Here is a 27476-nt window from a genome sequence, read left to right as displayed (position 1 = left end):
GATAGTTCACAGCCGTGTCAATACTTTTGCAAGAGTGCAGTCTGAACTTTGAGCTATCTGCAGAACACTGCTGAGCTTCTGTTCATAGGTCCAGCAGCAGAGACAATTCCAGATAAAACAATTTCAAGTATAAAACATCAGCATTTATTTTCTGAAAGTCATATACAAGTCAAACTGCATTTTTAAGTTTTAGTATTTTGCCTTTTTATAAAAACAGCTTCCCAGAAAAGATACAGCAGTATTTGAAATGTATTCCCTAGGCTTGTCCTCACTGTTGTTTTAAACACTTACAAAGAGGCTTTGTACCTCAAGAGTGTAAAAATGGAAACAGCACCCAGGCTCTTATAAAGGTTTTGGGCACCTTTTTCAAATTTAAATTTGAACTACAAGCAGCTTAGAGAATAACCCCAGGTGAAAAGGGGATATTTCCTCCACATCATCAGATACGTTTATTAAAGAAAATTAAATATTTGACCCTACTACAAAGAAAAGGTGAATGAACTCCTGAGATTTACCTAAGTTGTCAATGAGGAAACACTCCATGCTTCGTGCCGCCAAGGTAAATCAAAATGAAATTGGTAGCAGGCCAGTAAATGATCAAAGGCCCTACTGAATTACACTGGCAGTTCATGAAGCAAAAATAAGAAAAAAAAATATTAAAAATTGGAATTCTTTTAAAACACCATTCAAGCTTATTCTACCCATTTCTCTCCCCCCCCTCAATTTTACTTTTGCCTTTTGTGAATGTATCTCTTTCTGTAAGTTTGATATTAAGCCCCAGAATGAAAAGAGAAGATAATTTTTTTCAGAAAGAAGTAAAGGTTTATAAATAATTAATCTTAAAATGGATTGTCAGTACAATTAGAATTATATGGGTAGCACCATATATTAACTTAGGATCAAATGGGGACATTTCACTCAGACCACAGTGGTAACAAAAGATGTAAAATCTTTTAGACAGAAGTCTGCACGCTAAGTTCAATAATTATCATAATATAACATAAAATTACTTTTAAAAATTACAGGTTTTACAGGAGAATAAGACTAAAAATGATGCATGCAGTAACAAAGGGGGCACTTAAGAACTACCATCTTTATTCTGAATAATTTGAGGCTGATCACAGTTATTTTAGCACCATGAAAAACATTAGACATTCATTTCTTACCCTCTTAACAAAGCAGAACTTGAAAGAAAGTAGTTAAGGCTAGCAAAACATATATCCTTTAATATCAAAAACAACATACAAAATAAGATGTCTATAAAGATACTTAAACATGTCAGTGTTATCAATATTAGCAAACATTTTGGTATAAAAATCACTCTAATCTTAGCATATGCAGTTCCAAAACATTACGATTGTTGATAAAATATATATATTCTAAAGGGCATACTGAACATATGCCAAAGTTTACAGGGCTGGAAACTCACTGGCCGGCTGGAACTGTAATGGTGCTGTGCTTGTCAACAGTGAAACACACAATGAAAATAATTACTTTTTCCTCAGCCATCTCTCACATTCCAGTGCTACACCTCCTCTAGTTAAATGCAGAAAGTTTGTGTATGCCCAGGTCAAAATACATTGTATTGATATATACATACACAGACACTCTTAATAGCAGAGGGTCATTTCTGACACAAGCTTTCAGATGCCAGCTTCTGTAACACTTCCAGCTCTCCGAAGGGCAATCCAGGCCCCAGACAAGGCACCACCTCTGCTCCCTGCTCAGAGGGCACAGCTGAGCCACTCCATGTGAGCTCCTGAGGCAGGGAGCTGCTCCATGCCAGCACAGGGAGAGCCCGGCTGCTTAAGCTAAACTACACAAATGATAGTAAGAATAGTAGCACTGATTCCCATCCTGACATACTCCCTTTGGGGCTGCAAGGAAGCATCTCCCATCCCTTTGGCATGTACTACCTGATGCAAAGAATCGAGCAGGGCATTTTTTCTTTACAATGGCAGTGTCCATTTTTTTTACATCACAAGCCTGTGATCAAAGCATTCACCTGGCATATGCAAGAGCTGCCTTCAGTGCTCCTGGGAGGTGATCCAATCTCACCCCTCTCTCTTCACCAAAACTTGGCTGGTCTGCCAGGCTATGGCTACTCAAAGATTTAATGCAAGGAAGGCTGAAAAGTACTATCCATATCCAATATGGTGTGCATCAGTTTGACAATCCAGTGTCTCTGAAGGGCAGGGGGGAATGTATATGCCCAGACATTGGACGTGAAGGACCAAAGGAGAAAAATGTCCGCTGTCTACCTCTGGTACCAAATATACCCTGAGGAACGGCCACAGAATGCCTAATGCATCTTTGAGGTGAGAGAACAATTTTCAGGGGCAATAAATGGTCACTGAAAATAAATTTAGAAAAATAATTAAAATGTTAATGCTGAACAGAAGAAGATCTGGATGAAAACAATTCTAATTATAATTTGAAGTCTTGGTTTGAGACTTGTATGGGTCTTCTACTGTAGCCAAAGCAAATCCAACAATACTTTCTTTATTAATTAATAATTTCATATTGTTGTATAGCATAGATGTAATAATAACCTGAAGGGTTTTCATTATTTGACTCTTTGCTGAACAGCTATATTAAGATTTACAAGGATCTCATATGTACTGAAAAGATGTGTCAGCCAGACATGAAGACAATCAAACCTTGCTCAAAATTAGTCTTGGTTTCAAGACTAATTTCTGGTGTATTAATTACAGCATTAAGTAGGACTGGAAATTTCACATCACCATTTTAAGTGAACTTCTCTTGACCGAATTTCTTCTGAAGCTTACCCTGAGAACATTCAATGGAAAAAAAATGATTACTCTGTTTATAGGATGAGAGAGCAATGTCTATGGAAAGTACTCTTACGAACCGTTCTCAAGAGAGGGATACATCAGAATAATTTAAGAGTCTTCTTGAATTAAGCTAATATTTTAATTTTAGAATCTACCAGCCAACAAAATTAAGTCTGGAATGAACTGAGTCATCAAAATGTAAGTTCAGCAAGGCTTCCCATGAACAGGTTTTCACACCTGAAAATAAATTGCTACAAAAATTTATTTACATTTATTCAGTTAGAATAAAATTGAGTATTCAGTCCTTTTCTCTCCTAGTTTTCAGAACTGCAACCATTTCAACAATATTTAATCATTTTCATCAATGTAATAAATAGCTATTTGTTTGGGGGTTTTCTGTGTTGGTTTGGGTTGGGATTTTTTGGGGTTTTTTAAAGGGAGACAGCTAACCTCATTTTTAAAACTCAGGGCATACAGAATTCAGTATATTTCTCAGTAAGTTTCTCAATGATTGGTTGGCCTCACCACTAAAAATCTGAATTTTTTTTTCACTTTTAGCTATGTCTTATCTAGCTTTAGGACACAAACTCCTTATGCTTTTGTCCAAAAAAAGAGTATTTTCTATTGGACATTTCCCCCATAGATACAAGCTAACAGAAAAGATGCTAACAGAATTCTTCTGCATCAATTTACTTTATCTTCTCTGAGAAGCCTTTCCAATTTTAGCGTTCTTGCAAAACAAGCACTGGCATTAGAAATAGGTTCATTATTCCAACATCACCTCACCACACCAGCATAGCTTCCTTATCCTTAACTCTGCTTCCCTCTCATTTAATACCCCACTCACTAGCTGGTTTTGACATAGTAATGACTCCTAAACAGTTATTCACTCATTGTACCTCCTCCTGGAGTCATTTGTTTGTTGGGGTTTTTTGGTTTGGGGTTTTTTTTAATAAATGCTGTCCTTCGTATTTGTGAGCAATATAATGCTTTTCGTTACTCAAATGTGAGAGTTTGGATTTTTATTTTTAAAGGGCATGCCAATAATTAATCCATATTATTGTTATACCATTTCTGTGTCATTTCTAAAACCTAACAACAACTACTTTATATACTCTGCTAGATAATTTATAGAGATACAGAGCAGCAAGTCGGGACCATGTCACAATTATATCAAGATATCTGATCACAATCATTTCAAATTGCACCAGTGATAAAGAGCAGCCTTGTTTTTGGTTTAAAACTCAACACTAAAACACGTGAAATGCAAGATCTGTGATGAACATTAATTTTTCATAACAAAGCATTAGGAAATAAGAGGCTTTTACCACATTTACTCAACAACACTTTTTGCGTTGCCCAACTGGAAAATAATACTGAATAACATGTTCTACAGAAACACTCCAGACAAGAGCAACATCAACTGTTAACATCACTTTTGTAATGAAGGCAGCATTTCATAGTAATTTTAATTAACAGTACTATGCATCTATGAACCTGAAGGGACCTCTGTTTTCCAGATTGGTTTAGGGTTTTTTCCCCACCTCCAAGTTTTTCCCTATACACCTCTAATATTTTAAGATTCAATTATTCAGAGCTCACTCATGTAAAGTAGGGATTGAAAGTCTGCAATAGAAAAAGGGTCTGAGGTTTCATCTACAATAATTAGGATGCTCTGTATATTATATTTAAAGAACTTCCATCAATTGCTAGACGTAAACATTCAATGCAATAGTATTGCTGTTTTGTATCACAAACCCACGTGGGTTTTCTGAGCAATTTACTACAACAACACTGGAGAAGGAAAAATAATGAAAATAGCAAAGACAATAAAGGCTATAATTCAAAAAAACAGTATGCCTCCACGGTTTGTGTAAAGAACAAGTACTGTTACTAATTAAGAAAATGCACTTAAATATACACTTTGTCCAGATCACATTTAATTTACTCTTCACTATGACAGTTCTAAACAAGGAAACAAAAATTATTGGTATTCAATGGACCTGAAAAAAAGAATTATTAATTATTTCAGTGATTGCTGATCCATATCCACAAATAAGAACTGCACTTAGAAGTGTTTTATGATAAACTGAAAAGCAGCGTTTTCATCTCAAAGTGTTATGCTTTTAAATATTTTTCAGAAAAAGAGGTTTTCAGAAATACCTGCTTGACAAACAGTGTATAATACTTAAGAATACATAAGCAATGGAGCCATATGTTTAGGATGTTAAGCAAGAAATAGGACATGCAAAGACATTTCTTTATATTTGAATAAAATATGGAGCTATATCCTACAGGTAATTGAACACACCTATATAGACCTGTAATCAATCTGCATGTTCACTTAGTGCAAAAATCCTTAATTGATGAACTTCGTTTTAATAGTTCATGTATATTTCCACATTAAAAACAACTTGGTATTGCACTTAGAATGTATCTTTTAAAGCTGTCTTGTTTTTAAGAATAAAAAAACCCTCTAACAAGTACAACAGAATAATTTGAAATTCAGTCTAATTCACAATACTGCTCCAAAGAATTAGTCATTACAGTTTCAAAACTATCAACTACTCTGAGGTTTCACTGAAAAAAAATTATACACATGCATCTTAATAGTATTGCCTTCAGTAAATAAAAAAAGTCTATAATTCAGCAGCTTTACTTCTGAACATGTTCGCACTCAGAGCTTAGTTTGTACATATTCAAAACTTGAGCCCAAGAATTTCCTCCTGAACATTCTTTGTTTGGGCTACCGTGAAAGGTGAATGCAAACACAAGTGAGTGTTTTGGCAAACTAAACAGGCTGGGGTATTTAGAGAAAATAAAAAAGATGTTTAATAATTTAGTTTTCTAATGAAAAATCATTTCATCAAGAGTTTAGGGAATCAAAAATATGCATATTCATGTTCATGATATAGAATTATAAAAGACTGTAAACAGCATGAGAAACTTCAAAAAACAAATCAGTCATAAGAGCTACTACATTATCCAGTATAAACACCCATGGGTGTGCCTGCATTGGATGGGCCATAGACCTGATTGAAGAATCCTGGGTCAGTGAACCAAAAACAGCTCTCACATTTCCAGAAATCGGTTCTGATGGATTAGAAAAATATTCTCTTCACACACAGAATCACTACACACATACACACTAAAAGCTACAAAACTTCAAATACCTTGAAAATGTGGCTTGAGATCAAATTCAACGACTCATCAAGAAAGTTCAATGGTATAAAAGATTCTTGTAACAGTTTTGCAATTTGAGCAATAGTTCAAGACTTCTTCAGTGTAGTATAATATCTTCAGCCAAAAAGTAGAAATCAAACTTCAGTAGAGGTCAGGATGGTATAGGGAAAAGAAAACATCAAATGCCAGATTCCAGTTCTCTGACTAGCTTTTCTGTTGTGTTTGACACCAAAGTGCTTTCATTTTCCAGCATTTTCTCAGTAGTTTCTCCATCAACAGGTTTTGCTCTTTCTTTTAACTTCTGCTGTTCATGGATCCAGGGGATGCAACATAAAATAGCCCCGCCAATGAGGGGAGGGACTCCAGCCAGGTAAAATGCTACATCATAGGTGCCCAGCTTATCACGCAGCAAGCCTGGAAAGACAGGAAATAACCACTCATAAATAAAGGGGCCTCAGGAATCTACAAACACGTCTTGGATTCAGAAACCTGAGAGCTGGCACAGATTATAACCACTGACAACCTGATGGCCAAATATACATGTACATATAGGTAGAAAGGTATTTCAGAGTTGATTTGAAAGTAGTAATGAAGAGCTCAGAGTATATCACCCCTCGACTGCTTAACTATCACCCATCAAAAACAAGTACAATTTTTCCTATTTGAAAGTTGCTCATTTGAGCTTCTCCAGCACTTATATCTTGCCATGACTTGGAGAAATTATCCCTCTTTTAGTTACAGTTGCTTCTATTAAATGTGCCTCTTCCTCTTATTCTCAATATACTGCATATATTGCATTCCTAGTAGCCTCTTATTAAAAAGCATGTTTGCCAATAATTCACTCTAATTGCTCTCTCCAAATTCCTCCCATTAGTCAAATTCTATTTAAGTATTAATAGCTGTGACAGTATATCCAGATCAGGAAGTACCTAGTCTATGGCGTTCTAGCTTTAAAATGTTGTCCTTTATAATGCTGCATAGTTCAGTTACAACTTACCTTTCAGTAGAACTCACCAGATCTCAGAGTAAATTAGCATTGAAAACCATCAGCGGTAAGGAACACAGCTTTAGCTATTTATATCTCCCAAAGAACTTCTAGTATTCAGCTTCAAAACCTTTATTTCATCAAACAGTCTCTCATCAAAGAATGAATAAAGCTCATTTTGGAATCCAGTTAATTTTCGGATTCTAATCTGGAGTCCTACTCTAATACAGGCAACCTATAGGCTGTCACTTCAATAGCATGGAAAATGTCAGGTCCTAAATCCAACTGGAAACTTACCTTTCTTTTGAGAAATGTTTTACATCTGCATACTTAATGAAAAAGATCGATCAAACTTTGAAGAGTGCAGTAAACTAATAATCAATGCACAGCAGTTAAATTCACCACATCTTCTCAAGAATGTACCAAGAAAACCTACAATGTCAGTGCACTGCATACGATGTAGGAATGGAAAACATGGCCAAAAAGTCACGCAAGCATAGAAACATATTTACAGCCACAGAACATTATACTCACCTGCAATGGGTGGTCCAACTGTCATAGGGACTGACATGAGTCCTAGTAGAAATCCTATAGCCTGGGAGACATCCTGAGCCCCAACAAGCTCAAAGGCAATAGGAGCCATAATGCAAATGAAGCATCCATCAAATAGGCCCATGAAGAGACACACGGCTATGAGAGCTCCAAAGACATGGCACAGTGGAATCATCATAGACATCAAGCCAATAAAGAAGAATGAGGCCACCTAAACATGACCAAGGAAGAGATTTAAAAACACATTGCACCAAATTCACAAATATTAGGGACAGACAAGCTTCCTTGCATTTGTAGTGAATTAAATTATCTGCCTGTATTTGCTTTAAAATACATACACGGATTACCACCATCAGAGGTTACATACCAAGATAAAACAAATATATAACTCATGACAGGCAAAGAAATTCCACTACCCATTTCGCAAGCTTTGAAAATGCATTTGTAATCAACTATCCTGCAGTGACTCTGTAAGGTCATTTCTCATGCACCAAAATTTTTTGAGAAGTTGTTCCCAGCTCTTTCCACAAATGAAAGTCACAGAAATATCAAAAGTTTATTATAGCTGAAACACTGTAATTAGACTCCTCACTATTGTAATTTAAGTAAAAATATCAGTATTGTGAATGATTACTTCAGGATGCTTATATTCAATAGAAGTGAAACCATTACAATTTTTCCACAAAAAAAGTGTACTGCTGTAGTCATGCATACTTACAAAGATTTTCTAATATAACCTTAGATTATTTATTTGTTTTAGACTAAAGGAATAAAACTGTCTTTCAGCAAAATAAAGCAGAATTAAAAAGAAAATAAAAAAGGTAATAGTTTTGCCTGTGGACCATCCATATGTCAGCATAGGAAATCAATGTCCCAAACACATCAGGAAATCTAAGTTTTTCTATGACACCGAATACTCCAGGAAGGTAATTATTTCCTAAGAATTTTTGTTTTCCATAATGCAGTGCAGACAACATCCACTAGATGCCTCCCTTGCTATTCATTTTAAAAGACCAAATGGAGAACACCTCGCAGTTGCCAACAGGCAAGTGGACTAAAGCTTTTCCAAAATCCCACATTCTGCCTTAAAAAAATATCGTTTATAAGTGTGGAGGGAAAGAAGTGTATATCCTCCTTCATCCCCAAGCTTCAGCATTTCTCAAAGCTGTGACTCCTTCTGCAAAATCTCCTCGATTAAGCACCTCTTATGTTCCCACGGCCATACCACTGCGTACTATACTCAGAACATACTTAACACCAAATCAGCACCTATCAAAGATCAAGAAAAGAGATCCAAAATCCTTAATAGAGGAACATGTGGAAAAAAATTAACCTTTCTGCAACCATTATGAAATCATGGGATAAAACAGAGAAAGTAGAATCTAGAGAATCTCCAGAGCTTCTCACTCACATGCTAATGATTTGTAATTTCTTCCATTCCCAGCTGAAAACAGTAAGCAGCAAATAGACATTTTCTTAGCATTAAAAATAAAAGTCATATTCATAAACTTTGCACCAAAGACTCCTAGTATCAAACACCATACACTGAATTTCCCAGAGTTTTGAAAGTTTTCAAATTTGAATTTCCAATCAGTTAGCTCTGCTTACTTATTAGCAGTACCTGAAACCAAAGCCTTCAGAATACACAGTTCTGAAGGAATATAGAAATAACAAAAACATACCTGTAAATAAATTTTTTTTGCACCAGGAATATAATCAGCAACTCTGCCAAAGATCAACCTGCCAACTCCTGAAGTAATGCCCAGACACAGCAGAAGGACTTCTTCTGGCACACTGTCACCAAATCTGTCTTTTACATGATTCATCTGTTTAAAAAGAAGGTTGAGAAAATAAATTTGCTTTAGAATTAAAAGATAGACCTTGGAAAACTTGAGTTAAATAGAAGTTAATCTGTCAATCTCAGATTTACAAATTCAGCTACAAATGGTCATCTACATTACTCTGCTTTTACAGATTTTAGAACAGGTAGGCTCTGTCTAATACCAAAAAAAAAAAAAAAAAAGAGAGAGAGAGAGAGAGAGAGAGAGAGAGATCGATCTTAGAACAGTTCTCCCCAGCCACTCTTAATTTACTAGTCATATTTATAATGTAACATAGAATCCACAAGGGCTGACTGAAACTGGCTGCTTCCCTGGCCAGGGCAGACTCAGAGGTGTGAAGGTACTGAGTGATTAATTGGAATCACTGCAATTCCGCTCTGTGCAGTAAGACAGAGACACAGGCCACCAAACTTGCAACACAGCTCAGGGCAGGAGCAAGAAGCAGAGAGCTGGAGACCAGACAATGCAAGTAAGAAACCAGACAATGCAAGTAGAAGAGGCCCTCCAGAATGCCTCATCCTGACATCCACAACCACCACTATGATGTTCAGGGGCAAGGAGGCAGAGGAGCAGGAACCACTTGCAACGCCAAACACTACAGCAAGCACTTCCTCAAGAGGGTACAGCTACAGCAGCGACAAACAAGGCAGCCTGGAAGAATGAATTATCAGCCACTTCAACCTAAAGAACTAAGGTAACTGATCAATGGTCCTGACCCCTGTATCAGTCATTACAACTTTAAAGTTGTTAAAAAAAAAATATTACCATGGCTTGATGGATTTTTTATAGCCTCCCTGGTTCCACAGTGGATTATGTTTGTTTGTGTGTTTGTGGTTTTTAAATCAACCTTAAAGACCAGAAATTACCCACAGGGAAGATTTTTTTGCACTATTACCTTTTGAAACACATTTGCCAATACCAAATATGCCAAAGGGGGCATTAGAAGATGTAGAAGTCATTTGCACAGCCCTGCAAACTCTGTGCTCATAAGTAGTTCTGAACAAGAAAGTAAAGACTCAGAAGTGTGAAAGAGCAAAGAGAAGAAACAGATTTTAAGTAAAGATGTAGTAAAAACATTTGAGAAACAAGGTAACCAGAGGCTGACGGACCCAGATAGTAAAAGCTGCACACCAACTTATTATTAAATCTGAGTACGTGATAAAACTTCAAACAAGTGAACCCTTAATTTCCTATCTATAAAATTTAAAAGTTCCATTTTAGTAAACACTTCTAAAGCAAAATAGTCTAGATTCTTTTCTGGCAAGAATGTTAGTATACAAGCAGTGCCTTTTTTTCCAACATAAACAGGATTTGCTAGTGATAGTAATTTTCTTAAGTATAAAATCTATTGGGCACAGAAAGCCTATTAAATCCAATATTAATTTGTCCCATATAACTGATTTTGTAAGAAAGGGAAAAAAAAATAAGGGTTAGTGGGTTTGGTTTGGTTTTTAAAAATTCCCTCTAAGTTAAATTGAAGACAGATGCATGCTCTTTCTATTTTTTAAGTTTATTCTTCTCTTTGCTTTTTGAGACACACTTGGGAACAGAATCTGATGAAATTTTTCATCTGGAATGATATTTAAACATAAAAGATAAGCTGTTCTTTTTATTCCCTTTCCATCAAAGGTAAGAAGAAGAAAAGCTGACAGTTTTTCCACCTCTACCTTCACGTGCCTGTCAACACCTGCAGGCTGGCCCAGCTGGCAAGAGAAGCCAAGGTGTTTTATGCTATTCTTGTCACCTGTTCCACTTCCATGTGTTTGCAGCCTCTAGCTTGTTTAATTAGCAGGCCTGATTCATCTGCTCCCTAGAGACTTTTCAAGAGGTAAGATAAAGCTCCACATCTAGATAACTTTTAACCCTGCACCTGCAACTCAGTAACTGGGTTTCTCAAAGCAGCACGCAGGGTGAAATGCTGTCCTCTTAGATCAATGGGGAAAAATACTGGATTCAATCAACTCCTTAATCAGGAAAAAAACCACTACTCATCTCAAACTTCAAATATCTGAATTAGCTTTTTTTTTTTCCAGCTTTCACTGTTTTTAAGTACATCATAACCTTAAAGAAAGCTTCTAACTAGATGTAAGGAGAAACTTCTCCCACAGGAGGGCAGTAGCACAGTCTGCCCATAGAGCTTGTTCAGTCTCCTTCCTTGGAGGTTTTTCAGGTCCAAGTGCACAAAGCCCTGAGCAACCTGGTCTCATCCTCAGATTCTTAACAGCATATTCAGCCTTCAGCAATGCAGTCACTAGGTAAACTTTAATCAACAGCAGTATTAACTAAATGTCTGGAAATACAGTGATTCAGGATTAATTCACTACTGTAAGTGCTAACTCTTTAAGGACTTAGAGACACTTATTAACTATAGGTTAAATATCTTTATGATGAAGTAGCTCAAACAAGATTCAGATTTCCGCAGATTTAGCTGCTAGAACTACTCAAAAATCCCATGATGAGCAATTGCTTGTGAACCTTCTCAGGCAGCATTTCATGTATTAACGTTCCTGTCATTGCAGAATTATACAAGTTGTAATTGTATGACTCTTTAGGCAGTATAGATACTTTAGGCAGTATAGATACCACAGTTAAATGGGGACCCAGGCATACAAAGCATTTCCGAAGCATTTTCCTATGGGTTCTGCTGCTTCTCAGTAATGTGGTTGGCTCTTCATTGCTGAATCGCAGGTCTGATTTTTCCACACGTAGAAAAGACCTAGTTGGCTCAGGCAAAATTACATCCCAGACTAGCACAGCTTCTTTGTTTTTAAAGCTAGAATTTAACTTCATACAATCCAGTTTTCCAAATCAAGACATAGACAGTGAAGAACATAACTGAATGCATCCCTGGCACCAGCATTCTACCTGTGCTCTCTATCATCAGGGTAACATGCACAGATCTCATTGCCCAAATTCTCATTACTGTTAGAATGAGACTAGAAGAAATATTAGCCACTACACATGGCTGCAATGCTTTAAGATTTATAGTCTTGGTTAACCTCTCTCCATCCAACTAAGACCAGATTTTGCCAAGACCTTCCCTTCACTGCACATACAATTCAGCTATATTCACGCAGTAAATCAAAGACAGCAATCTGAGCAGAGCTGTAGCTCTTTTTTTTCCAAACACAAAGAACTTGAATCCACAGAAGCGGTTATGAGCTAGCAAGAAACAACTCTTTCTCTGTCAACTGTTTTCTTCCCATGTATATTCCATTTTGAGGATTCCCAATGAAGCACAGCCTTAGTAGGCTAAATATAATACAGTCTTTCTCACCGAAAGAGATGCTCAACAGCAACATATAACCTAGAAAACTCTGAAGAAAATAGTGGGTTTAATGCGCTCAGTAGGGACTGATTCAAGTCCCTACGTCTGACACTTTCATTCAAGACAAGTGTAAGGAAAAAAGCAAATGCTTATGGGGTACTGCTGGTACCATTCATATATTGGAGATACTATTCCTAACTGCTCCAAATTAAGTTTCCTGAAAGAGCTGAAAGGGTGTAGAGGCCTAGATGATAAGGGGGCTAATGTGTATGTCTCAAACACCGATAGCCACATAGCTCTGGAACCAATCAGTAACAGCCAAGGATTGTTGGTAATAACACACTGTGAGAAAGAACAGGATGTGGCTGGAGAAGGGGGCCATATGGAGGGAGGGCAGCACTTTTCCAGGACAAATGTCCTTGTTCTAGCTCTAAGAGATAAGCATAACGGTGCAGCGCACCGGAATGAGGCTGAGAAGCAAGCATGGACTGTAGGGAAAAAGCAAGACTAAAGACATCAGAATCCCTCTGATCCATCTCCAGAAAGGTCTAAAAGAACAGGCTGCACATGATAAGCAACTAATTTGCATAGAAAATGAGAAATCTCCAGGGCAGAGAGACGTACCCCTATCAAGTCCATGCAGTGCCCCCAAAACCCTGGACATCCCTATCACCTGGATTGATTGACACTGGATCCAGGACTGACTGGGGGTTTGTTTCTTTCTTCCTTCTTTCCTTTCTCACACTCTTTAATTCATCTCTCTTTTTCACTTTATCCAAAACTCACTGCCATGTGTTTATCTAGGAGATCAGAGACTAACATACCAATTTCCATGCCAAGTGTGTAATTTACTAATAAGACTTTGTAAACTTTTGCAGACCCTCTCACTTGTTTTGTTCCTTTTGAACATGACCTTCTATCAATCCTAGGTGCTCCCTTTCTCGTAAGGGTGGAGCCACAAGAGACAGTATAAAGAAATGGGCACAAGCACACTGGTGGATTGGTGTGGCTTGGGTGTCAGCAGCAAGACAGATAAGGCACACACATATCTGAGGAAGCTCGCAGTGACTGAGAACAAGAACAAGGAATAAAGCCAGGGATCTGCAAGAACTGAACTGTAACATACACAAGGGATGAGAGTTAAACTGTTGGATAACTTACTCTTTTAAAGTATTTTTTAAAATTATCATTTGTGATTACAATCCATAATTTAGAGTCTCAGTTCTATCTGTTTCTTGTGGCCTAAAACAGTGTTTCAGGGCTTATTCTACTCTCAAAACTCAACTAGCCACTATGTCCAAAATTAGCTACTATCAGCAAGTCCTAGAGAGTTACAGGTCAATCACATTAACTTGAATTTCCAGAATAACAGCAGAAAAGGAAACAAAACCAGAACTATTTGTAAACATCTAGCAGGCAACATCACAATCTAAGGATCAACACAGATTTGTGGGGAAAAAACCCAAACAACTCTAATTTCTCTCTATTACGTGGTGGGTAGCAAACCTTGCCTACAGGGGTAAGGGCAGATGTAACAAATCTTGACTTTGGCCAGCATTTAGGAATTCTCTCAAACATAATTCTTATGAGCCAGTTTGGAATACATGTCTTAAATGAAACAATTGTAAAGATGAATGTTCAAATGTTTGGAAAGGCTATTTCAAAATAGCGATTCACTGCAAAACTGAATATGCCAAAGAAGGCACAACCAAAATCTTCCCCAATGTATTGCTATTTAACATTTCTGTTAATTATATGGACAGTGAAATAGATAATATACTTTTAAATCTGCAAATTACATCAAATTATGAATATGGCAGGCACTGTAAAGAAAAAGACTGGAATTCAAAGTGATCTTGGCAAACTGGCACCTCAGTCAATAATGTGAAATTAGTTATTAATTCATAATGTTTTTATGGAAATTAAACTATATTGAAAAAACACTGAGGCAAAAAAATCAGGTGCATGAATACAAGATGGAAGAATGCTCTGGCAACAGCTCTTTAGAAAGGAAACTAAAGTTTTAGCAGATTAAAACTTCAGCATGTTCCAATAATGTCATATTACAAAAGTAATAAAAGACATGAATTTATTACATGATGTGACCTTCACATACTGCTCAGTACCAGTAAGGGCTCAGCTGAGATTTTATGTCCTGTTTTGTCCATTACTCATTATTAAAGACATGGACCATGTGTACAGAATACAAAAGACCTGGCAATAAGCAGAAATTTGACAACTATGACCTGTGAAAAAAGATTTTTAAAAAGAAATATTAAAAAAGGTCCTACACCAAATCTGTACTCAAAAAAAATTGAGTAAATTGGATGAAGTACTGGCATACCTCCAGTCTTATTTTCTATGATTCCTGGAGTGATTTGATGGATGTCTTAGAATAGTCACAAATGCATACTTATTGAGTGTTAAAACTTAAAAAATCTTTGTTTAGCTCTAGATTGGTAAAACATTGCTGTATCTTTGATAAAAAGTAACCTTATGACTGGAGGAAGCAATTTCCTGACATCATTACTTACGTTACACTCCTAAAGAGCTAAGTAATTATTTTCAAATCATTGTGGTATTTACTAATGTGATATAGTGTTATCAGTTTACAATTTACGTAATTAAAAGTGAGCACATTACATGACATTCTACGATTATGAAATTATGGAATATCAAAACTATGGATCAAGATATCCTACACAAACACCCAAAAAAACAAGAATATATTTCATTAACCACTGATGATTAATATTGTATGTACTGGACTTCTTAAAAAAAAAAAAAACACACACTTTTTGGCTAATTGTTTTAAACACCATTTAAGATGGATTCTCAAAGTAGCTAATACAAGTGAAGCAACTAAAACCTAATATAGCAACTCCATCCCCTTTATAATATTAAATTAAAAGCTTATAGTATGGATTAATTTTATTTAGCATACTTCAGTAAAATTTTAATACAAGTCTGCTGCTTCACATCCAGTTTAGTCTTCCTCAACTCTAAAAAAAAAAAAAAAATTCCTATTGTACTATTCACTTTAGGGATGATAATGCTTTGGCCTTGACTTTCAAACAAATATGGTCAGACTTCAACACTCCAGCTTAAAAATAACAATAATAAACCTTGAGAAGATGAATATAGCAGCATATACTATTTGTGCAGAAAGAAATGGAAAGACAACTTAACAAAAGTGATTTTCTTAAACCAAGATCTATTAGTAGTTACAGTTACTTCAGTTAAGTACCCAATTTCTTTCCTTATTTTTGCCTATATTAGACATCACTGGAAATATTACATAGATTTTACAGAAAGTATACATTTAGCTTCTGACAGTTCAGTTCAGCAACACTGAAGGTAAATTTACAACTGAATATATGGGAAGACAAATGGGACTGTACTGACCAACTAAATGACATAGTAAGTAGGAAAAGAGAACTGCTAACACACCACTACGAGAAGCAAGACCTTTATTACAATATCGTGTTAGCTACAGCATTTACATTTCACAAAAAGGATGTCTTCTCACTTCTTAACTTAAGGTGTTTTTCTTAGACAGCTAGCTTTCCAAACTGATAAAAAAAAAAATTCTTTGAGAGGTAATTTGGAAGCCTGATTCCAATGCTCCAAATTGCTCTGTGGAGCAGCTTCTTGGACCATAAGGACTAGTCAGTCAAACTAAAATCCTCAAGTCAAGTGAGAAGAGTATCCCTCAGCTTAAAAGATGTTCTGAAAGACAGCTATGAGACTGATTCAAGATCTCTGGAATCTGCCAGACTAAAAAATTTACCAGTAGAGTTCTTCTGTAACTACTCAGACAGGAAGGTGACAATGGCAAAGAGAAACAATGGAAGCTAGACTAAGATCAGAATGAAAATAAGTATTTATTTGCATCAGTAAAAGTAATTAGCCAGGAACAAACAGCTTTTACAAAAGGACAGGTTTTCATTTTACAGAAGAGTGCTGCTACCTCAAGTAAATTTTTCAGCTCACCAGTAGAATTAACAATAAGATTACCAGACAAGATTGTCAAAAGGCAGCTTCTTAGAGTAGCCCCTTTAAAAATTACAAATATAAAGATTTTACTTTTTGCCTATCTTGAAGAACAACACAGTAAGCAACTTAGAGTCAACTGGTTAGTAAACTAAGGATTCATTATCTGCCTACATGCTACAATGCTATTGTCATGTCCTAAGAGAGGTTGACTCTACAACAGAATTTGTGCTGCTTTTATTATGTCTCTCAGGACTAGACAGACTCCTTAAACACAGAAGTTTAAGGAGTGAGTAAGATCAAAACTGATTCTCAAACCTCTATTCAGCCACCAGGGCATCCGTGACACTTCAGTATTAGAAATCTACTTGTGTACATCGCCATAATCACCTCAGCTTTCACAGACCTGAGTGAAATACCTTATTTATTCTACTGGGAAACAGAAGAAAGCTCTCACAAGGGTTTCAATTCCACTTGCAAGTCCCAAATACACTGGCAAGTATCTACCAGACCAGGATCTGAGAAATTGAATCAAGTAGTCAAATTTTCATTTAAAACACAACAAAAAGATGATGATAGCCTCTCCTCCTCATAGAGATACAGTCCTTACTCAGGATACAAACATTTCTTTTCCCTTTTTTTCTTCTGCCTGAAGCAATCCAAACCCACCTCTCCCTTTCCCTAGGAAATACTGTGCTCAGAAGTAATGACTAATTTTAACTCAATCATCAGGATACAGATATTTATGCTCTGGGTTTTTTTCCCACCTGGACTAATCCAAAACCACCTCTCTCCTTTCCTAGGAAATATTCTGCTCAGAAGTAATGACAAATTTTAACTCAATCATCAGAAAAGAATGTGAAAAATAGCTCACAGCCTGACAATTACTGGCAATCAAATAGAAAGAGTTAGGTTCTGAGATTTTCTCAAAGGAAGAATCAAAACACATACTAAAAAATTCACAGATCTGAACAGGATTTAAAAAGCAAAGAAGGTTTCTACGAAGCTCTTCTTGGAGCAGAAACTGGACACAAAAGCTGGTCTGTATATGACTGAAGGTATTTGGCTACTTTGTAGGAGGGTAGCAAGGAAAAAACATCAGTTGTGATCTCAGGCTTCTGGGCACTTGTGGAGTTTGAAGAGTTTAGTTCAGGTCAAAATGCTTCAAACGTTCAAAACTAAGATGCCGAGTCTACCATTAAAATAGCATTAAAAAAAAAAAACCACACAATTTACTCTGACTTATATGCTCTATCTGCTATTAGAATGGTTTGTATTATGTCGTAGTACAATAACTAATGCGGCGTTAGAGATTGATACAAAGGAAATCACAATGTAACTCAGACCTTTCAATCTGCCAGCATTCCAGACCTGAGGAAGACTCCTTTCCTCTTATCCTTTTAATTTCTACACGAGTATACCTGCAATCTATTTTTTTTAAACTTTCATTTACGTTTACTTCTCAAAAAATCAGAAAATATCAGTTTTATTCTTTTCCATTTCTATTCTTTCTGAAACTATATATTTTTTATTCATCTCCAGTACTTATTTGAAAAGCATAGCTTAAATACACTGTCATAACAATCACAAGGATAAAATAGGAATTAATTTAATTCTTTCTCCCACCCCCACCCCCACTGTCCAAAGTGGGCAATCTAACCAAGAATAAATACTGCCAGGTCAACATCGAGGAATACTGAAAAAGAAATGGGTGCACAGGATAATTACAGAAGTGGATAAAGGGGGAAAATTTCACTAACCTGGGCAGTCAAACTGCAGCAGATGTTGAGATCTGAAGGGAGATAAATGCAAAGATTAGAAAAGCAAGTAAAGCATGGGGAGCCACTGAAGACTTTGGGTCTCAGAGGTATCTGCTTAATAATTACATTGGACCTTTACAAAACCAGAGCCTTGTTAGTCTTCCATTGGAGACAGAAATATGATAAAGTGGATGAGAAAGGTAATAGTGCTAAAATTGACAGCTATACCTACAGTACAGAGAAATATCTGTTTGACACACAGTTATCTGTTAGTACTGGACATAATTTAAGAGATACTGTCCTACCACTACAAAACAGACTAACAGCAGATTCTGGGAAATAAAAGATGTAGTAGACCTCAGACAAATGACTGATGTAGATGTGAAGAAATGAGAATTCTTGAACAGCAGCCCATAAAAGCAAGTGAATGTAGTGATGGACACTGAATTTTCCAGTTTCAGGAAAAAATATTGCAACACACCAATTAGATATTAAGCATTACTTTACATAACATTCTAAAAGTAGCAAATTTATGACACAATACAGGTGGTTCACAAAACACAGACAGTACTTACCTTACAAGAACTGAATTTCTTTAAGAGCTGTTATGTGTATGCACTTTAACTTATAAAATCTGCATATCCACGGTGAAGTTTAGAGATTTTTGGTTAACAGAGTCCATACAGACTTTTCACCATGCTCTGCACACAGACATAAAGGACAGCATTTATCCCTGTGCTTCTGTTTGTCTCCACTGTGGAATCCAGGGGCATAGGAATTAAAGGGAGAAGAGAGGTGCAGGACTAGGACTGTACACATAGAATGCACAACCTGACCAGCTTCGCTTATTGCAAGGTATAGAACTCCATTCTCCTATGGCTCCTTGAGCAATTCTCCCACTGCAAAGGACACAGAGCAACTGCCACTGTCTTTGTAGAGATGACCCCTCTTACAAGGACAGCAACTGAAACACTGGTTTCTCAAATGAAGAGTCTAATTTAGAGATATCACATCTGACAATACTTAGGGAACACGATGTCAGTAGGGGAGGCTTGAAGAGTTACAAATATATTTGCAAGCAGTGTTATAGATGATGACTAGGGTCTTGTCAGGCAGAACTATTGCAGTGAGATTCATCCTGACTATCATAGCTTATCCTGATACAGCAGAGCTCAAATGTGGTTCAAGAATCTTAGGTGGTTTCTATACCCCCTTCATACTTTCCTGTGTAATTCCTCCAAGTGACCCGATACTTTTGCTTGGGGAGGGTGCAATTCACAAGTGGAAAATGTCAATTTTTGTGTATTGGCAGAATAGAGAGAATGTTTTGTCCTGAATAAGTAAGGCCTCTCATAAATTTCCAGAGTATATGGAAGTGAATACAATTTTCAAATTATAGAGCAAGAATTTCAGATAAATTCCTAGGAAAACTGTGGCTACAGAGGATCTTCCAAGAACTCAGCTGTTCATTTCTCCAAGTTGATTGCACAAGTCAACAGTTTTTATTGGCACATATTCTTGGGGGCAAAGATTCAAACACTGAATTTTCACAGCAGAGTCTGATCTCTTATTAACAAAAACAAGACACATCACTGATACAGAGTGAGAAATGGGCAGATAAAAGTCAAAATTCATGGCTAGGCTTTGCGAATGAAGATTTGGGAAAAGTCAAAATAGCTGGCTTGTAAAGAACAGAGCTGAAGGTCAAGTCATCCTGGTTCAATTTAAGAAGGTAGTCCAAGGTGATAAAGTAGTTGTAGAACAGTTAAATCACGCAGAGGCACAGAACTTACACTACAGACCAGAAGCGTGGGGGAATGAAATCTGGCAACAGAAGTCTGTGTCATCTGTAATCCATATCAGCAAGTCCTCCTGTTAATTTTTATATTTCTAAAGTGAAAAAGACTACTTTTATCTAAAGAACGTGGGGGAAAAAATGGATTTTCCAGCAAAAGATAAGTAACAGACCAGTACACAGCACTATCTTTTTGTCCAAGGACAGACTATGTGGGCACAGCACTAGACTCAGCAACTCTAAAGTAAAAAACACAGAAGATCTGGAGACAGGTTAAGCCACCCAGGGGACAGATTAATATTTTGCAATGCAGCCAAGAAAGTGAGTTTGTTTATATACATCAAGAAGTTCTTATGACTAACATGTACTCTACAGAGATTCCAAATAGCATCATGCCTCTCCCATGAATAAAAATGCTTGGAAGCATCTTTACTTTTCATTCTGAGGTGCATTTTCTTTCCCAATACAGTTTATGAGAATCTTAGAGCAGAGTCCAAGGTGATGCTCTGTTTCTCAGTGGCAACATTTTTTTTCCAAGCATTGTCTGCAGTCCAGTCTCACTTCCCTGTTCCTTGGAGTTCCAGCTGAACTTATTCCTGGCAACGCAGATTTCAGTGAAGCAATGAGACACTGGATCTTCAGTATAATCTACAGAGGACATTAAATCCAGTACTTATCTCCCTCCCAAGACAGATTCTCCCAAGAAAGTTGTTGGAAAAAATGGCCAGATACACACCATTTTTTCATATCTTAAACATGAAGCAAACAGACACAGAACACATACACTCCACATAGCTACTGCTTACCAAAAATCTCTACATATACAAGGATGCACCCATCATGGAATATGATCGTGGATAAGCATCAAAAGGAGAAGTCAGATTTACTCAGTAAATTAAGAAATGGGCAGCAAAGCAAGGTGCAAAATACTGAAATATTTTTCTTGAGCTATTCTGAAGTTTTAAAAGTACAGTCAGCGTCATGGTAACTTCCACATTGCATATCAATTCATTAGTAGCTTTGTATACAAGCCTGTAGCCATATCTGAACAGCAAGCCTAATTTTCAAATATATCTAGTAATTCTTTAAGAGTATTTCCTTTGCTAAAAAATATTTCAACACAGAAAGGTAAACTTTATCAATACATATTTCTATTGCATTATCTACAATCTAGCTGCTTTTTTTAAAAAAAGTAAAACACATAAGAAATATATGCAATATTTTGTTCAACTATTCAGTTGTTAAATTCAGTTTTTCATCCTGCAAGGTGTAAGACACTATAAATAAGGCAGGGCCTACCATTAGCAAGAGGCATTTAATAAAAGTAACTGCTAAATTAAACTATATTTGTCCCAAGACAAATTACTACAGGACTGAAACACTGCATTAAAAACAAAACACAATACTCAGCCCCTTCTTTTGAAAGTGTGTCATAATCAATATTGTCCTAAACGCATACTGAAACTTGGTAGTGACCTTGGCCACTGCTTAGAAAAGACTAGGCAGCAACAGTATTTCTTTTTAAGCGGTATTTCTTTTCAATGTGGCTAAATAAAGTACAAAAAGCAACAACATATCTTTTAAGCTACCTGGCACGTGACTTTGTATCAAAGTTTAATGGAATTGACCTAACAAGCTCATAAGAATTAAGGATGCATGATTCTGATTAAGTAAATATTTTCTAAGGGTAAAAGAACAACACTAAACCCTTCAACATCAGACTGACTGCTGAAAAACAGAAGTTCTCTATTTATTATCAAAACAAGCACAGGACAAGTGACACAGAGAGTAGGTACGCTTTCTTTCAAATGTACTTAATAATTTCCTTGTAAGATAGTCCTTACTAAAAACACTTGGAAAGTGTTTTCACCTGATCTGACAGAGTGCTGTTGTGAACTCACTATTTAAACTTGAATGGACTAAACTAGGATTTTCTTTGTCTATCTTAGAGGGTCATCAAAAAATTTGCCTATTTTAGAGGGTCATCAAAAAAACCCCACTCTCAATCACTGCAGTTTAGACTGATTTTAAAATTGAGAGGAATAATAACTATTTGATCTAGTAATCTTCTGACTTATCAGTTTGTTCTTCAAAAATCTGAATTAATGCTGAAAGTATAGAATAAAATTAAGTCAAAACTTATTTATAGTGTTTATCTCAACCCAATTTCCAAGTGACATGTAATGGAACACCTATTAATGGAATTTGACACCAATTAAACTGGGATAAGAAAAGCTTTCCCTTTTGGTTCTCCCTTGCAAGAGCCAAAAGGAATATGATGCCTATTTCACATGCAGCTGATATCTACCAGTCAGGGACTGGTAATTCTTGCCAGCTCCTTGACATGAATACTATCTAGCTTGCCATATAATCAATGTGTTTTAGTTAGAGCCCACTTCATAAGCAGGTTATTTCTCCAGTTTTTACTTGATGAAGCAAATACAGTGCAGATAGTTAAAACTGCAAATACTTGGCCAATTCTATTATTCCAAAGCCCAAAATGAGTTTTCACTTCTTTCGTACTACAAGTTTCACAGTGCATGTTCTCCTTTCCAATATACTTCAGGAAATGCAAGAGACATGAACAGAAATCAGGGCTGGCCCTGAAGCAAATGGAGACCCTGCCTGCACCCTCAGGAGCTCCTCAGCTGTGCCAAGCTGGCATTCAGCAGCTGATATGCAGTGACTCGAGCACACCGAATCTGTGACCTCCAGCCACTATGGGCCTGGGGGGTGACACACAAGGACCCCAATCCATAGGGCCTGTGGCACCTGCACTCCATCACACGGTCAAGAGCAGCCATTCCGGCTGAAACTATCCTTCCAGGTGGGAAAAATGGGACTTGGTGAAGTAGAGAAGCCAGTTCTGAGGTCTAAGAGGAGAGCTGTAGGCAGCAGGTTCATTTGTATAAGTGTTTACTTCTTAAGGTGCTTGCAACCAGCATTCTAGCAGTCTGGCTGCTGTTGGCCAACCCCAACAGTGGGAAAAATTCAAGAATAAGCTGTCACTCACCTAAGGATCGTATCCCTTTTCCAGTATTGTTTACTGCATTTTTAAAATTGCAGCAATGAGACAATAGTAACTTTCATGTTCAAAAGATCAGGTAAGCACTCTGTGGTTTAGTAGACGTACCAGCAAAAAACCTTATTTTTTCTTATAGCCCTTGACTTATTTGTGAGTGCATACTTCTATGTACTTCTGGAAGTACATAAAATGTGGGGGGTTTATCAGAAGCAGACAAAACTAGGATAAAAAATGTCCAGAGCTATCTACTTGAGTTGAAGTATCTGTTGAAGGCAGAATCCATACTGTTCCTTCATGAACACTGATTTATTCACTGTCTCAAATACAGATCCACGTGGACTTTCTAAGGTTTTAGTCCCCCCAGGATACATCATTGCCCACCAGCAATAAGCGCCACTTCACTTATTCATGTTTCCATAAAAATAAACACCTCTTTCCGTTAAAAGTATTATCCTCATTCAACAGGAGTGAAAGCACCCTATAAAAAGAAAAAAATGTATACTATAGTATAAAAAAAGATAAAGAACTTTGTCCTCTACAAGTCAACCAGCACCTTTAGTCCAGCCTATAAACTACAAGCATTTGTACAAGCATCTTGGTAAAAACTTACAAGCTTTTTGTTCAATAAATGTATTTCAGAAGTTCTATTTGACTGCTTGTATAGCCTTACTCTTCAATTCTCTGCATGAGTTAACAATCATTTAGGATTTGACCAATAGCTTTCTCTACACCACCAACTCCTCTGAAGACTTATTTCAAAATATCGCTATGAAGCTTATGAGGAAATAGCATAAGATGTCACAACAGCTTAGTCATTTAGATTGTACAGTCCTTTGAAATAGCCTGGTTCAAAGTATTAAAGAGTAAGATTTACATGATTAAAAACTAAGTAACAAGAACTAGCCACTAATAAAATTCAGTTTACAGCTGCTCAAAAACAAACTAGCCCCCAACACAAGGTAATTTTGAAAATAAGTATCTGATGCAGAGTCAGTAATCTAACCAATGTATTACCAGAAAGATGTGACACCATCTGTTATATTGCATAAAAACCCCTGGGCTTTTAAGTCATTGAAAATTTTTTGACAGAATTAAAAGGTATTTATTATCATTAATCTTAATGTTCTATCATGGGTGAATAACAAATATTAAAATGATTCTTCTGTTTTCACAGTGCATACTACTTCTACTAGTCCAATCAAATACTCTTGAATGTAAGGATGTGTAATGGTCTAAATAGAGCACCTCACTGCAGGTCGTGGGCTCTTTCCCCCCCCCCATCTGTCCCTTTTAAGCCTTTTGGTTTTACACCACTTCAGTTTAGACAGCACCACCAGCAAGCCATTAAAAAAATAATTCACCATTTCAGTAGTGTAATGAGTGCCTGTCAGATACAATGTATCCCCAGTTGCACCTAAATTTCGTAGTTTAACAGTGTACTACAGAAAAAAATCTGCTAGGGAAAAAAATTAACTCTAGCACATGTACAAGAAATGATGGCTGACTGACAGCTTCTCCATCATCAGAAGCCAAAGCTCTGTCAGTCACTGTAGACAGCAGTAAAACACAGCTCAACTAGCAGCTAGTAGGGACCAGGTAAGAGGATCAGTTATATTACTGCTATAGTAGTAAACCACAAAGCTAAAGTTTGAGAGACAGAAAAATACAAGTATTTTGCTTTTAATAAAGCTGAAAAATGGTGAATAAAATGCATCCTAAAAAAACAATTCTTTAACACACCTCAATATAAAGGAACAAAAATTACAATTTTTACCCATTTCTGTTTTCTACTCCTTTCACACTTCCTCTAAAACACACAAGTGTCATTGGCAATGTATGCAACTGAGTACCAAAATGAAGAATTCTCTTTGGAACAGCACAGAATATTTTTCAAATGTCTCTTTTCATGGTTGAAGTATTTTAAACTTTAGACCGAGGACAAAGAGCAAAAATTTTAACTGGCTTAACTAACAGTCCTGATTAAAGCCCTCTTTCAACCAGACAACAACCAAGTTAATTTTTCATTTCTCCCAAACACAACTTGCAGCTTAAATCTTGCTTCCTACCAGCAATTGCTTTCTTAGTCCATAACACAAAGGCAAATAGCTGTAGTTTCAAGCATGTCATATGTTGGAAGAAATGTGCACTTACCAAGTGAACATAAGGCACAAAATATCCAAAAAGGGCAACTGGGATCCCAAAAGCCCAGATTCGGTAACTGAGAACTTTGAAAACGGAGAAATTGCAAATCTTTTTTCCAGGGGGAAATTTGAACTTCCCCTTTTTTCCTCCCTCCTTGTCTTTGGTGTCAGAAACAAGGGGTTTATAAGTAAATCCAGCCAGGAACAGAATAAACATAAGGATGCACAGGACCCGCAAGGTGTTGAACAGGTTGACAGAATCGAGCAAAACTCTCAAGAGGAAGGGCAGTGACACTGTGAACAAGCTGCTGCCTGCAGTGACGATGCCATTCACTAGTCCCAGGCGCTTCTTGAAATAGTGCCCAAGAATGACCAAGGACGGCTGGTACGCAAAGGAGCAGCCACAGGCAAACAAGATTCCGTAGGTGAAATATAGAGGTTCAATGGTGCTGTACCAAAAGAAAAAAAAAAAAAAGAAAAAATCATTAGTGTTTTGTAAGATAGTGGATGTCATGTTCACCCACTATTTACATGACAGCTTTTCAAGCAACAAACATAATTACAGAAGTGAGTTGAGTTTGCATATACTTATAGTTGAAATGCTCTGTGTCAGCTTAATTCAATGATTATTCTATTTTATTCCGCTGAAAATTTGACAGAATTCACTGAACAAGTCAAAAAGAAAAATTATATTCAATTATAATTACAACAAATATTATAGCTAAAAAGTTTTAAAAATCATTGTCGGGGTATATTAGCCAAATATAAATTAAACTGTAGCTGGATTTTTGTTTTCCAAAGAACGGCATACTGTTTCGATTTAGACATTTCTTCACTGTGCTAGCAGTTCAAACGTAATACTGAACACTTGTCATGAACGCAGAAAAGTCAAATATTTAAACAATTTCTTATTAAAATACAGTACCAAAGTAGTAAACATCATTATTAATGAAAAATAAAACATTTAAATACTGACAAGTTTTGGTAATATAACACATTATTAGCAAATGATAAACTTTTTTAGGTATTAAATTTTTCAGACAACGAATTCCCTCTAGATTAATTATTTTAAACTCAGTGTTGCAATCCATATATTGAATATGCTAAGAAAGAAATTGAAAAATGTTAATCATGAAATATTTCAACTCATAGTAAGGTGGATCTTCATCATAAGGTTCTCCACCATTACCATCTACTATACAACTGAAATGAAGCAGAGCTGTTTTAAGGGATCACAGGCAATTATGTGCCATTAAAAGGTATTTGTGCAAGAAATGTTAAAGGTATGAAGCAACAGTATCAGTATAACTAATTAAATTAGTTTTGTAGTATTAATAAAGTCAAAGGAAACATTTATTTACATTTAGATGATGGAGGAGAAATTTTTATACAAGCTTTCTGAGGCAGCACATGATGGTTCATATAATTATTTTTAATATTATGTTTTCAATGAACTATCATCTCTTTTTTTATCAGCCAACACCCACTTTTAAAGTGGTTTTAACAAACCGTTATAAAAAGTTTAATCTGTTAGACCACATATTAATTTTTTCAGGGGAGTATGAATGCTTTACGTAGTGCTTTCCATCACAGGAAAGCACTTCTACAGCACCCCTCTATGGAAAAATACACTCCACAAGCTTCCCATACATTTGAAGAAATTCTTAGAAAATAGTATTTGACTAATAAAGGTCTGACACCAGGAACTCTGGTTTAGCGTATTACAGAGAAAAATATTTGTATAATATAATATTGTCACTTTCTATATTAAACTATCAGTTTCTGAAACTGACTACACACAGCGTAAGCCAGCGGAAACAACATATGGGGGAAAGACTTATTTTTTACCGTTATCAACCAAAAATAACCAGGAAAAATAAGAACAGACATTATAAAATGAGAGGAGGAATATAATACAGTAAGGGCAAAGAACTTGTGCTTCAATCTGTACATTCATTCAAAGAGTCTGCAGCACAACATACATATTAAAATATTGTCCTACTTTATAAACACTCTTACATCTCAACTTCCTAAGAGATAAAATTTATATTAAGAAATTAGAAACAGCAGTAAATCATATTTCCATTTATCTACTTTACAATACTTTACTTTTAGAACACGGACTTCTATATCTGAAT

At 36.3% G+C, this 27476-nt stretch overlaps 1 protein-coding gene across 1 annotated transcript in view; it reads right to left on the bottom strand.

The window, feature by feature from the left end:
• Window positions 1–1075: 1075 nt before the first annotated feature.
• The window catches only part of SLC16A10 (solute carrier family 16 member 10), a 65806-nt gene continuing 39405 nt past the window's right edge, over window positions 1076–27476 (bottom strand). Inside the window, exons 3-6 of the mRNA XM_027742122.2 lie at window positions 25349–25787; window positions 9198–9341; window positions 7498–7726; window positions 1076–6392 (exon numbers count right to left, since the gene is read on the bottom strand). Coding sequence (XP_027597923.1) covers window positions 6157–6392; window positions 7498–7726; window positions 9198–9341; window positions 25349–25787 — 1048 coding nt within the window. The 3' untranslated portion in view covers window positions 1076–6156. The remainder of the gene's footprint in view (window positions 6393–7497; window positions 7727–9197; window positions 9342–25348; window positions 25788–27476) is intronic.

This window comes from Pipra filicauda, unplaced genomic scaffold (assembly GCF_003945595.2).
Source record: "Pipra filicauda isolate LSUMZ 115617 unplaced genomic scaffold, ASM394559v2 scaffold176_size3548034_pilon, whole genome shotgun sequence".
NCBI lineage: Eukaryota > Metazoa > Chordata > Aves > Passeriformes > Pipridae > Pipra > Pipra filicauda.
This window is presented reverse-complemented; position numbering and strand designations above follow the sequence as displayed.